A 14117-nucleotide genomic window follows, 5' to 3' on the forward strand; every position below is an offset into this window, starting at 1 on the left:
AATATTGCTAGGGAACAGTATTTGCAATGACGAAGAGGTGAGCAGTGTGAAGACGACGATGACGACGACGACGATTAGAGGCTAGCGTGGGCTGTTGCCTCTTGGCCAAGTGCGGCATATTTTCTTGTAAATATACTTGTATATAGCTTTTCGTCTGCGTCTTCCTACGTAACAATATCGCAGCCAATAATTAAAAATACCTCAAATATTATAGCTTTCTTGAACAATAGAAATACCCTTTTTGATAGGAAATAGGAATATCCGTATTCTCAACGTTCACCATGCTGGAATGGTTCCGTGAACCCCGCACAGAGCTGTGCAAAACAAGAAAAAAGTCTATTTCCCAAATATAGATAAGCGTTACAACTTCTGCACTCGAAGGTTGCTCCTTGATGACAATTTTTCCTTTCTCTGTAACTACGCTGCCATGAGATTCAGCAGCACGAAGCATAGCCATTGTCCAGGTTAACAACAACATAGCACAGCCAGTTTGGTCGGAAGTACAAAATTACGATCGTCAGGCGTTACGATCAATAAAGCTGAAAAATCGCGCGGGCCCACTTAACGCGAGCCCATATAACGTGCAGATGTTCGTCATTTGTGATGACCAGCATGCTAGGAATGAATGGGAAGATACCTTGGTTAATTAGCTGAGTCAAGTGCTTGGGTGCAGGGAACGTTTTGTCGGTCGGATGAGAAGCACCATCGCTCCTCCCAAGCGGCTCCGAACGGCTCGCGGTTCTGCCTGGGAAGCGCTGGAACATGGGGCGCGGTGACGGGGAGCCTTTGCCCTTGCTTTTCCTGGGACTCTCTGAACGGCTTCCGCGCTTGGAAGGCGAGACAGAGCTGTGGCGACCGCGCTGAAGTCTATGCTGCGCCGACGGTGACAATGGCCGGGGCCCCTCGGCTGGGTTCGCATTCTCCAGCTGTTCCTGCACCTCGTCCGGTTGGCCGGTTGCACAGGACGACGGCGGTAAGGTGACCACGTGGTTTCGCGGATCCATGCGGGCTTCTGTGATGCCTGTGTGGATCGAAGTGGGCTCGTTTTGGATCGCAGGGATTCCGAAATGGCCTTCAATGGCGGCCGACGCATTCTTCTCTGAGCTTGCCGATCGGGAGCGTGCCGCGCGTGTAGAAGAAGATGATGATGGTAACATCAGAAATTCTGGCACATATCTCACTGAGTGGAATCGGTCAGGAATTGGACTGAAAGAGAATTTCAGGGGTCTTTGATTTAAATTAGAACAAGCGAACTTTGAAGGAGAAAGAAGAGTCGACTAATGGGCTAGTTCTCCTAAGGCGAATGCAGCAGCATTTATGTAGTTCACACGAACCTCATAGACTTCCTGCATAGATAGATTCTTGCATATATGTACTCTTAGTTCGCTCGAAGGTAGAATATAACGCCGTTATTTGGAACCATACTCGGCTACACCTTATTAAGAAGTTTGAAGCCATCCAAAATAAAGGAGTCGGCTTTACCACGGAAAAAAATATTCCTGCTTCCATAGTGTGAAAGCTATCAGAGTCTCATTAAAACTACCCGCACTAGAAAAAATGGAATCTTATAGCGCTACTCTCGTACTTTCACAGGCCTTAATTAGGCGACTCATCGCTTCTACATTAGCAGATCAAACCACCCCACCTCAGTTTTTCACGCTTAGATCGCGCATATAACAGACAGCCCATGTTTGCACGTCCTAACTTGCTTCGTAACTCACCACTGTTTCTGGCAATTTATAATTTGAACAAACTGCCAAGCGTTGTTGTAACTGTACGCAAACGGCACTAATTTTACTACATTGAAGCACTGGTTCAACGTAGAGTTGCAAGAATTTTTTTTCTCGTTGGTCCAACTTATATAAGAGCTGTGTTATTTGATGCCTTGTTTTTATCAAGTGCACGAGTACAATGTCATGTCACACCATCTCCTTCTAGCGCTTGTACTAACATAAGCATAGTATATTATATTAGATTATGTTGTATTGTATATTCATGTTCATGTTGCAGTTTGTAAACGAACCTCACTGTACTGTAATCACCACTTCCTCCTCCTCCCTCGGCCCATATGTAATGCCCGCAAAGGCTCTGAAGGTTTAATCAATCAATCAATCAATCAATCAATCAATCAATCAATCAATCAATCAATCAATCAATCAATCAATCAATCAATCAATCAATCAATCAATCAATCAATCAATCAATCAATCAATCAATCAATCAATCAATCAATCAATCAATCAATCAATCAATCAATCAATCAATCAATCAATCAAATGTATTTATTAACGTGTCTAGGAACAACCTCGATGGCCTTGGTGCTGGCGCACTCGGCAAAAAAATGCACTGTAAGAACAATGCAAGGTCACACACACATACACACGCACGCACACATAAAAAAGAATAATAATTTTGCCAATACAGATTTTAACAGAGCATAAAATCTGTACACAAAGATATTATAAAGGAAAAGTGGAGAAACAGAAAAAGGATTACAGAATGACGGAACACACAACAGATATGAAAGTTTTTGTTCAGGTATCGAAATTCATCTGCAAGTCCTTTAACGAAAATACTAAACGTAGGCATGAAGATATCAAGGCACTCTTAATGGGCGTTTTATGTCGCCTGCACTCTAGGTAAAGAGTGCAGGCCCCTTTCCGCGGGGCGTAAAAGCACATATTAGAAAGCAAATGCGAGCAGCAGATTTTTCCATGTATTGTTACGGTTGGCGTCTAGCACCTCGTGCAGAAAAAACTTTCCCCCACCATGCCTCGTCAAAATGAAGCGTGACTCCTCCTGCTACGGGTGGCATCTAGCACCTCGTGCAGAAAGGACTTTCACCCACCATGCCTCGTCGAAATGAAGTGTGACTTCCTAATTCGCCGTGGTCATCTCGAGTGTCTACCGTCTGGCGGAAGCCCCGCAGTGTTTACAGGCCTCTTTTGTGTGTGTGTGCGACTTTAGAGGGACCCTTTCCTCGAATTGTCAAGCTCTACAGGGGAACTTCCGCGAAGCCGCAACGCCCAAAAGAGAAGGACAAGCGTCTGCAATTCCCGGACCTGAGGTTTGGTATAATCGGAGGCGGGACGCCCTCCTTCTTGTAGCAGGCTCGGTATAACCAGAGGCTCAGTATAACCGGAGGAGGACGGGCCCTCATTCCGCGAATCAGACTCTGTGCCGGTCACGTGACGTCGACGGAAGCAAGATCCCTCCCACGATTGCAGAGAGCCTATTTAAGGGGCTCCGAAATGTACTTTTTTAAATCACTTCATTCTCTTCTCATCTTTAACCAACCTTTGAATAAACCGTGCAAGTTTCGCACTAGAAATCGTGTCGTCCTCGCCCAGTCGCCATGGTCTACCGGATGCCTGCAGCCCCCCGACAACGCCACGCTATCCAACAGTAACGTCGGTCGAGCTTCGATAGGCAGGCGTCGCTACAACTCGGCAGCAGTACGATACGCTACCCTGGAGTACATCATCATCATCAGCCTGGTTACGCCCACTGCAGGGCAAAGGCCTCTCCCATATTTCTCCAATAAACCCGGCCATGTACTAATTGTGGCCATGCCGTCCCTGCAAACTTCTTAATCTCATCCGCCCACTTAACTTTCTGCCGCCCTCTGCTACGCTTCCCTTCCCTTGGAATCCATTCTGTAACTCTTAATGACCATCGGTTATCTTCCCTCCTCATTACGTGTCCTGCCCATGCCCATTTCTTTTTCTTGATTTCAACTAGGATATCATTAACTCGCGTTTGTTCCCTCACCCAATCTTCTCTTTTCTTGTCCCTTAACGTTACACCTATCATTCTTCTTTCCATAGCTCGTTGCGTCGTCCTTAATTTAAGTAGAACCCTTTTCGTAAGCCTCCAGGTTTCTGCCCCGTAGATGAGTACTGGTAAGACACAGCTATTATACACTTTGGAGTACACAACAGTATTAAGTTGTGAAGAAAAAGAACATCCCATTTATTGTGTCTACAGGTGAGGGTGGGTAACGTGAGTGTCTGTGTTAGCTCTATGGAGATCGAAGGCTTTTGTCGGAATCGATGTTTCAATATAGATGTGAACTTTTTTTGCACATCTTCGTGTAGTTCATAATTTGACCTACAAGTGCCGCCCCAAACCATCAAAAATCTCTCATGACGCGACATGCTGCTCCGAGCGTTCGAAGTTGCACGCTGCCTCATCTGTTGAGCATAGGGCGAGAAACTCGGAGAGCTATCGAAGTGCACTGCAAGGACCTTCGTTTCCTGAGCTCTTGGCATGACAACGTGTTTAACGCTATAGGAAAATAAAGTCCTGTTTGTCTTCCGCGTGAAGCTCACATCGTTCGTTTTTGATGCATTTATGACCAGCTAGTTTTCAGCGCACCATGACGTAAAATTTGCAATGCCCTTCTGAAGAGCGGCACAATCATGAAAATTTTTTGCCGCCTATAAAAGTTTCGCGTCATTAGCATATAACGAAATTTTATACTACTACTACAACTACTACTACTACTACTACTACTACTACTACTACTACTACTACTACTACTACTACTACTACTACTACTACTAATAATAATAATAATAATAATAATAATCTCCTGTGAAGCTGAAATGAAGACGGCTATATGGCGTCGGTGGTGTCTATGATGACGGCGCAATGACGGCGACAGCATGACGACGGGACGACAGGAGAAACGGAGCTCTGCGTCACCATGTCCTGTCCTTTGACTGTCCAATGACAACTGTCCTTTGTCATTGGTTGAAGCGCACGCGCCATGTGCGTTCGCTTCAACTAGTGAAAGAACTTGACGGCGTACTGACAAAAATCGGCGTCTGCGAACGGCACCAACGGCGCCAAAATAATGAGCAACGTGGCGTCGCGTACGCTTCTCCCTCACCCGTTTCGCTCGCCTCGCACTGCTCTCTCTCTCTCTATCTGCGGACGGCGTCAACGGCGAAAAACTGAGCAACGAGCTAATAGAAACACGGCTAAAAAAATACAGCAACCGATGATAATGGTTGCCAAATACAGCGTAATACAGCGTTACCAAATACAGCGTCGGAAAGAGGCTGGAATTACGTGGAGCGCCATTTTATATAAAAAATGCTAAAGGACAAAGCAAGGACAAACGTTAGACACCCGCGAAGAGTGTGGCGTTATGCGCAGTAAAGTGACCCCGTGATACCACAACGTCACCCTCACGACTGCGGGTTGTACTTCCTCATGGATCAGTTTACTATTGTAATTGCTTCGCGATCGGCCCAATTCCCTCGGATAAGAAGGCAAAAAGGCAACTTCGTCTTAGTAAACAACTTATGCTGTTAAACGCATGTATCTGTTGCAGCGAGGATATTTCGGTGAAACTTGTTTCCTGTTTCTCCAGAAAATAGATTCTATAGAGAACAGAGCCGGTCGGCAGCTCATCTTTAGGGGTACGTACAGTTATACGCATCAGTACATTATAGCGCAGTCGAAGTAACCTTAGTAGTACGGTATGGCATTTTACACATAGGTAAATATTGTTGTGCGTGTATCAAATCTAAACTTTTAGCGTTCGTGGTCATAGGTAAAGCGACCAAACTTTCACTGAATATTTGGATTGTGGCAAAAAAGCAAGTGCATAAGAAGTTGGCGGTTTATCTGAATTTAGCTCATCATCTTTCACGTCTTCGTTTGCATTTTGGTTAATGCTACCAAAGTCATGCGACGGCTGGCAGACAAGCAGGCCTGTGTTCATACCTCAAGAAAAAAAATACAAAAATGCTTTGTGTCGTGTTATGGCAATCTACCTGCCTGCTGTTTCCCGTTTGTTTGGCGTGCTTGTTTCCTTGGTATTCTAGAGAAATAGCATTACCAGAAATGTGCAACATTCGCGCGATCGCAGTACAGTGTTCTGCCGGAATGTATTTGTATTCGACTGGACTCTTGGTGTTACTATTAGCGGTAGACAAAGGAAAGAGAAGTAAATGTCAATGTCATCCGCTCCGCATTCTTCAGTTTGTTGAAGAATACGTGCATGAATAATGCAGGACTTGTGTGCATTGTTGTGTGCGTACATGAATAATAGCGGTCCCCTGTCGTTTAGCACAGAAAACGCACGTTCGCATGAAAACTATGCAACTCAGGTTCGCGGAAATGAATGGTGCACCAAACTTTAGTTGCCATTAATCAGCAGTTGAATTTCTCCATATCAAAATAATTACGAAGCACGCTATTACGTACGTGCAATGATTGAAACAGGCAGTGCGAGGTGCCGAAAATGGAAGTCCTACGGAGCCGCTCCTCCAGCTTACGCAGCGACTGTGCTGCGTGTGCCGCACAAGCCTGTCACTTTTTACGTCCACAAAAATGAAACAAAACTTTGAATCTGCATTCAAAGGACAACGGAATGGTTTCTAGACTACGTGTTCCTACAAGCATATATACACAATTTACTTGGTCATTTATTGGATTCACATCAGAAGCAATTTAACAGCGATGCCACAACAAGCAACGAAAGGAACCACACCGCAAGGAAATGTGAAACTTGTACAGACTTAGTACCAAAGTGAAAGCCATTTTGGAAAGAAGACTTCTCGCGTGGTTCTTTATATCGGTAAAAAAAAGTGCTGACTGAGCTCGACGTCGCGCGTGGACCGAACAGTAGCCCAAGCATTTCAGGCGCAATTCTGCTGCAGTGTCAATTAACACATAGAATTCATCATTTTGTTAATGCAGCTATGCTTAATGAATTACATACCATCTAAGTGTCAGACAACTATTATATCCTTGTCCCTGTTTCGCACATTTTTCGGGGGCCGGAACGTCATACATGTCTATGTTATTACAGGAATCAGCCGAACGTTAGTGATGCATGATTACGAAGAAATATAATTGAGCAAAAACTAATTTCTACATTATAGTGGCCGAGCATACAGTTGTTATTCTGCGCCTTGAAAATTATATTGTTCGTATTTAACATCTGCCTTTTTCAATACTTCCGTACTAAGGAGCGCCCTTCTGCAATAAAAATCAAGCGTCATATAGTTTTGATATGTGAACGTCCATGCCCTCCGTGGGGCGAATGCGTTTCCTGAGGTGTTTCAAGTGAAGCACAGAAATGCGAGCACTGATTCGCATCGTGCCTAAACAGAACGCAACCACATGTAACAGTCATAGCCACAAAACTCGCGATTGTCTCAGATTTTTTTCTGAAACGCAATCGACTTGAGTGCGCGTACGCCATCTATCGACAGAACGCCGAATTCTTCGACCCCACTGAATTGGCCTCCAGCATCGACCCGCCGCCCAGTTGTGTCGGAGGCGACACATCTGGTAAAGCAGTTCTCTTCCTTTAGAGAGATGGCGCAGGCAAGTGAGCTTAATGCACAGCCTTACATTTTCGTTCGGTTCTAGTTTCCTGTAATCTGATTGTGACAGTGCTGGCTTTGATCCAATGAAAGTGCTCTTCGAGGACTCTGATAGCGCTTCTGATACAGCGTCGTGCATCACCGCGCAATTTTACCGTACCTGGGTTACACTGGGTAAGAACAGTTACTCCAAGTGGCTTGGTCGAGAGTGAAATTGTGCAACGACGGGCATCAGCCTGCCTGGGTTAATAATAATAATAATATATGGGGTTTTACGTGCCAAAACCACTTTCTGATTATGAGGCACGCCGTAGTGGGGGACTCCGGAAATTTTGACCACCTGGGGTTCTTTAACGTGCACCTAAATCTAAGTACACGGGTATTTTCGCATTTCGCCCCCATCGAAATGCGGCCGCCATGGCCGGGATTCGATCCCGCGACCTCGTGCTCAGCAGCCTAACACCATAGCCACTGAGCAACCACGGCGGGTATGCCTGGGTTAAAGATGTAAACACAAAAAAGTGGGGCAGGAAGTTTGCACACCACCCCACACTGGAGAGATGTGGCACACTTTTGATTGCGCCGGTAAAGCTTTGCGTAAAAAAAAAAAAGCGTTTCTAGTTTCAAGAGGAGCGCCATTACCACAAGGGTCGACTTTGCAGCTCCATTTGGGCTCATTTTGTGCGCACGTTTATAAAGAGTATTACACACACAATACATTATTTAACGTTATCTTTTACACAGTTCTTGTGATGAGCCTGGGCTACGTGTGCATTCAGGCTCGCAAACCGGACAAGCTGCATTGCGAAAAAATAAAATTTGTGTCGCCAAGACCAGAAGTGCAGCATGCACACACGGGCAATGCAGCGGTATTAGCGGCGCTTCTCGTCGCAATGGGGAAACGTGGCATAGTATGGCTGGCCTGAAACGCTCCTTGGGCTACGCCTTCGCGGCGAACATGCCTAAAATTTCGGAGGCCATACATGCCGGCGACTCCTCCTTTCTTTTGTGACGAGTAGGGTCCGCAGCGACTGCGGGCAGTAATAAATGCTCCAATTCAGCCGAAACGAAGGAACACGGCAGCAAACAATCAGCAGTGCAGGTAGTGAATCGTCTAGTGGAAAATAAATATAGGGTGTAACAGTTATCGTTATAAATATGTTGTTTCCTTAGTTTGCTTATTTTTTTCCAATTAGCCATAAAATTGTAACTCAAAATTTATTTAAGCGGCGGAAAGGACAGATGACCGAACACCGTAAGCATATCATAACCATATGTTGTAATAGTTTTGTTTAAAGCTTGGCTAACATGTGTTGTGACACCTTGCATATTTTACGGTTTAAACGTAATCGGCCATTCAATAACGCCGTAGTCGGAGACGCATGGGGATCCGAACTTCAACAACACGTGGTCCTTTGTATTACTGAGGAAACTTGCTCTGCGAGCAGCTTTGCTGTCGGCCTGATCAGAGTGCCGAAAACTGAGCCTGTGTAATTGTCCTTGGCTGTGTAGAGCCCTTTCCACTGAGCGAATGCTCCACTTTGAGGACGCGCAAGATATGCCGCCAAAGTAAAAGACGCACATCGGCACAGTGGTATGCTGACAATTATCTTGATGCTTTTATAGATCCATTGAAGTTGCTGACGTAGGCAGCATGCGGTGGCATTGTTGACACCGATGGCTGATTGCACTTACCCCCCCCCCCCCTCCCTATTTTTTGGCAGCGTATGCATACATGCGAACAAGGAGTTCCCGATTTAATTTCTCGCTACCCAGCGCAGTTATGAAGTGCACATTTCGCGGAAAAATGCCTCTTGCATCTAAGAAGAGCTTACAACCCAAGGCAACATCTATTTGTCGTTTATTCGCATATAGCTTCATCGCATTTTGCGCAGCGTTTCTCCTTGCCGATAAGTGCAAGAATAATACTTCATCATTTGCCTCCTGGCAACCTAGTGCATTACTCCATGCTTTACTCCCCCTTGCCCCCCCATGTAGCTATCATCGCGACAACAATGACCGAAGCACAAGCACGTTGTGGCAGGGTTTTCAACTACTTGTTTTCTGTAATGCGAAACCATTAAATACTCTGTGAGGAACAACACGACAAATCCACAGAAGAGATTGGAGTGCGCCGTAAGGCAGTAAACAACGCTGCGACTCTCGAACACTGCCGTCGGAATACCAACTGGATCATTTACATGTGCGCAACATAGTGGTAAACAGATGTCGCATACATGCAGATTTTGTGGCCTACTAAGGATCAATGGGCACATGTCCAATTTTGTCTCTTACAGGCTACATACAGCTAGGCATTGGGACAGAGTCCGAGAAAGCTATCATGCTAAATGTCACTTCGCTTTTTACAACGCAGTTGGTATGGCCAGGGTACTACAAAATTTTGGTGTCCGCACACAAAAAGCTATCATATCATCAACTTTCGTGAGCAATCATATTCCTGTAAGCAAGCTAAAAAGATACAATGGCTCATAGGCTTGTAAGGCAGACGCCACAAGCAGTCAAGAAAATGAAGTGAACAGTGCTTGCATTCGCCCTAATCGCGCATACAACATACAGAACAGCAGGTCGAAAACTGTCATCATCAATGGGTCACACCACGTAAACATTGGCTCATACCCTTGCAAGCATGCAAAAAGTGCAATGGCTCATAGCATCGTAAGGTTCATCGCTACTCACTTTGCATGGGTTAGCTGCGATGACACCAACCTTGTGGTCGTTGTCGGCGATTTCGACGTGGATGTGTCGGGACCGAAGAGGGAGGGGTTTACGCGTTTCATTTTGCACACATATCGCTTGCGATGCCTCACCGACCCGAGCACTCAGAGGCGTATATTACCAAAAATGTGTTTGCAATTGCTAGTAAGCAGATCAGTGTATATCATAGCCACCACAAACACATTGTGACCGTCGTTACTAAGTGACAATGAGTGACGCACCAAAGTGTTTACCACAAGTTTTCATACAACATGTTTACATCACCGCTGGCCATCCACCTTCTCAGAGTGGAATGGTCGTGATTCTTTTATTAGGAAGTTTATTTTTCAGCCATATCGAAAGAAGCTTGTAATAGCCAAAGTGGCAGGTGCCTATGTCTGCGCGCACACACACACACACACACACACACACACACACACACACACACACACACACACACACACACACACACACACACACACACACACACACACACACACACTCACACACACACACACACAGGCACACGCACACGCACGCGCACGCACACGCACGCGCGCACACACACACACACACACACACACACACACACACACACACACACACACACACACACACACACACACACACACACACACACACAAGCTTACGTATACGTATACGTAACAGGTGGGGAAATCTGTGGTCTGCCATTCTTCAAGCAACTCGGGCAACTGTCGGATCAAATCAAGTCGGCGTAATTGCGTTCCTCGTAGGTCACTGCCGGAGCAGACATGCACCTGCGCGTCTTGTGCTTCAGTGCAACACAATAATTACTGGCTTCCAAGTGCACTGAGGGCTGCTCTGAATGTCTTAGCTGGCTCAGCTTATCGCGAGCGGCAAACTTCGGGCAAGAGCGAAGAATAAAGATAACAGGATTTAGTTGGCCCCAAGACGAGACGAATCAACTTCTTCGAGATGCCATCACGCTGCGAGTCACTCTGAGTTACCTTAGCCATTCCCCGTGATGGCAGGGAGATGGGAATAGAGTGATGATGTTTTTTCTTCGACTCGGCATAGTAGTTAATCAGTTCAAATGCCTTTACGTAGCGATATGTCGGCTGCAGCGAGGGGCTGGCGGTGAGAGCTTGTGGCGGTGAGAGTGGTAAGGCTCGTGTGGGGCTAGGCTGAAACCGTTGATATAAATACAAGTCAAAAGCCTATGCATTGCATTGTTAATCACAGCGGACACATCCTCTCTGCAAGCCGTGCGCTACAAGAGTTTATAGACCGTGTATTAGCCCTTTTTTAAGAAGAAACATGAGTGATCTATAAGAGTGTGCTTGTTGTCGTCCACTTTATATATGGGTAAGGCTGCAGAGGTTGCTCACTCCGCGAAAAAGCTCCTCACTAGAAGTTTTGTGGGACAGTCTGCATAATAATCCTCTTACAGTTTCCCAGGTGCGTGATATGAATGACATTCTGTCCGAAAAGTTAAAAGACATTTTAAGCCTTTGTTGTCCTGAATGCTAATAATGTCTTTAACCCTGTTCTTGACAGGCCTGTGAATGAACATTTGTTGCAATCCAAACGTGTCACAGGATTTTCAGACGAAAAAGTATTAAGATATGTTCACCAGTGCAACAGGTGCGTCTCCACAGCTGTTGCTTATCCGAAAAACCATGACACAGTATTGATTTGGTAGAGCATCGCACGCGTAATGCAAAGACGTGGGATCGTTCCTTATCGGCAGCAAGTTGTTTTTTTATCCTCTTTCAATTCCGTTATATATATAATTTCTTTATTTCAGTTAGTAAGTACAAGTAATTTACCCTGTGGTGACCTTGGTGTCTTTGTTTGTTGGCTGCTTATGATATGACTATCATATATATTTATATCTTTTCGCAATGGTTCATCTTTGCTACGTTGCCTATAATGCCGGGTGTCTCAGCGAACACTCCCAAATTTTTTAAAAGGTTGCCTATGGCAGATAGCACAATTCTAGTTCATGAGTTGGTCTACTTGGAGAGGCCAACATTACTTGCAGAAGAAAATGGAATGCATAATGGGCTAATTAATAAAGATAACTAATTAAGTGTATAACTAATTACCTTAAGGTACATGTGAAATTTACGAATTCTAGCCGTGGATTTCGCAAGGCGGATCCACTTAGAACGAATTCTTAGGGTGACACGAGTTTCGAGATATTAATTCCCGAACATCGCGGAGAAATGCATTGACGTTCCAATTACTTTATTAACAAAACGTAGTTTTAGGCTTTTCAGCACAAAAGCTATAAGTGGCTATACATATAAAGTATTGCTCATCTAAAGACTTCGCACTGTGCACCAATGACCTTCAAGCAACGTGAACACGGAAAGTGAGGGCATGTGGTTGATCGGGTTTGCGTCCCCCGAAGTGCATGGGCCGTTTGACAAGTGGCCTGAACGTTGACCCAACTCCTCAGTCGTTCTCAGGTTGTTCTTGGACACCATTCGTGGAAGGGATCTTCCAAGGACTACAGGGAAGTTGGATTGCGAGAATGATGGCTGGACTGACATCGCAGGGGAGGTGGAGGAGGGGACTTGAGGATTAAAAGCCCCCTTTCACTTCGGCGGGGAAAGTGCGCAAAACCGGCAGTGCGGATGTGTGAAAGAGGATTCGAGATTTGCCAAGAGCAGCGCACGTTTTGCTGACGTTGCTCTCTTGTGAGCAGTTTATGTTTATTTTCGCATTTCTTTTACTTCTTGGCCTAACCCCTGCAAAGATGTGAAATGAAACCAAGTTAATCTTCCCGCCTCGAGCGTCAGCATTCTTTCGGCACGCTTCAACATCTCTGGCAGGAGAGCGTTGGAGGACACGGACACCGACCTGGTGGAGAGAGGCACCGGGCATTCAGAAAGGAACCTTCCAACCCCTCTTGGAAGCCAATAGCCTACAATCAGCCTCGTATATCATTTGTGTATTTCTGAAAAATTGTTTCACGAATGGGACCTTACTGCAGCATTCTCACTTTCATACTAAGTGTTGTTTAGCTGCAATGAGTATTTGTGAAACAAGTGTCCATCGTAACAACGCGCATACCATTCTGCTACTTCGACAAGCCTTCAAATAGTTATAGTGACGTTTCAGTTCGCGAGCGCAGGTTATCCGCAAGCCCCCCATATGGGTGCTATTCCCATACGCTTGCGCGTAACCCGCGTTCCCATAGCGTAACCGTAACGATTTGAGGGACGCGTAAGCCATGTTCTTTAGGTCTTGAAGACAGGACACCCTATTCTACTGTGTGTTTTCCTACGCTTTGTAAAGTGGTTTGACACCTCACAATCGTAATGAAAACGTACAGTAGCTGACACATATGAATGTGTGCATAATGTTTGCGACAGTGGCCAGAAAGGCGGCCAGAAATTCGTGAATAAGTACATTACGACGAACAAGTGGAAATAATAAAGTGCCATTGATTTCCACAATTGTAGGGAGTTCCCACATGAATTACAGTGTGTTGGGTCGCGCCTGACACATTTTGATACAGAAGAGGGGGCACAGAGCTGGCCAGCCCGTATTCAGGGGACGCTGAGATATCTAGTTTGTGCTCGAGTGTTTGGTGAATGCCAGCTGAAAGTTTCTCATGGGTGAGGCTCAGCGTAGGACGGAGAAAGAGGATGTGGGGACGTACAGACACAAAGGGAAACTAAGTTACGTTATCACAGGCAGAGTGCGTTGCCAGGCTTCTGTGTTTCATGAATGTTTGACACTGAGCAGCTACGTGCTGTCTCCACAAGTTCCGGGCCACCGCAGTAGAAGAATGGAAGTCAGGCAAGAGGAATGAGGCTAGACAAAGGGAAGAAGAAAAACGCGAGAAAAAGAAGTGTAACTCAGAGTTGTAGGGCTATAAAAGGAAAAGGCACGAACAAAAGCCAGTTTGTGCCACGATCAGAATGCCCTGTGTGTTGTTCGTACTTGTGTTACCACTAGGATCCCGCCTCGCCCTTTGTTTGGTCTCAGGCCTGCAGCTCTCTTTCATGGCAGCGAATGCCGGTGCCTTGGGTCTGAGTCACACGGTATCGCAATAGTTCC

The 14117-nt window shown here is 45.7% G+C and overlaps 1 protein-coding gene across 2 annotated transcripts in view; it reads right to left on the reverse strand.

Moving 5' to 3' along the window:
* LOC135902940 (uncharacterized) overlaps positions 1–14117 on the reverse strand; it is a 187367-nt gene that overhangs the window by 8810 nt on the left and 164440 nt on the right. The window contains exon 3 of one of the 2 annotated variants that reach the window (XM_070535798.1): positions 638–1021. In XM_070535798.1, coding sequence (XP_070391899.1) covers positions 638–1004 — 367 coding nt within the window. In that variant the 5' untranslated portion in view covers positions 1005–1021. Of the gene's footprint in view, positions 1–637; positions 1099–14117 lie in introns of those variants that run through there. The other variant, XM_065433275.2, reaches the window with a different exon arrangement.

This window comes from Dermacentor albipictus, chromosome 3 (genome assembly GCF_038994185.2).
Source record: "Dermacentor albipictus isolate Rhodes 1998 colony chromosome 3, USDA_Dalb.pri_finalv2, whole genome shotgun sequence".
NCBI classification, from domain to species: Eukaryota; Metazoa; Arthropoda; class Arachnida; order Ixodida; family Ixodidae; genus Dermacentor; species Dermacentor albipictus.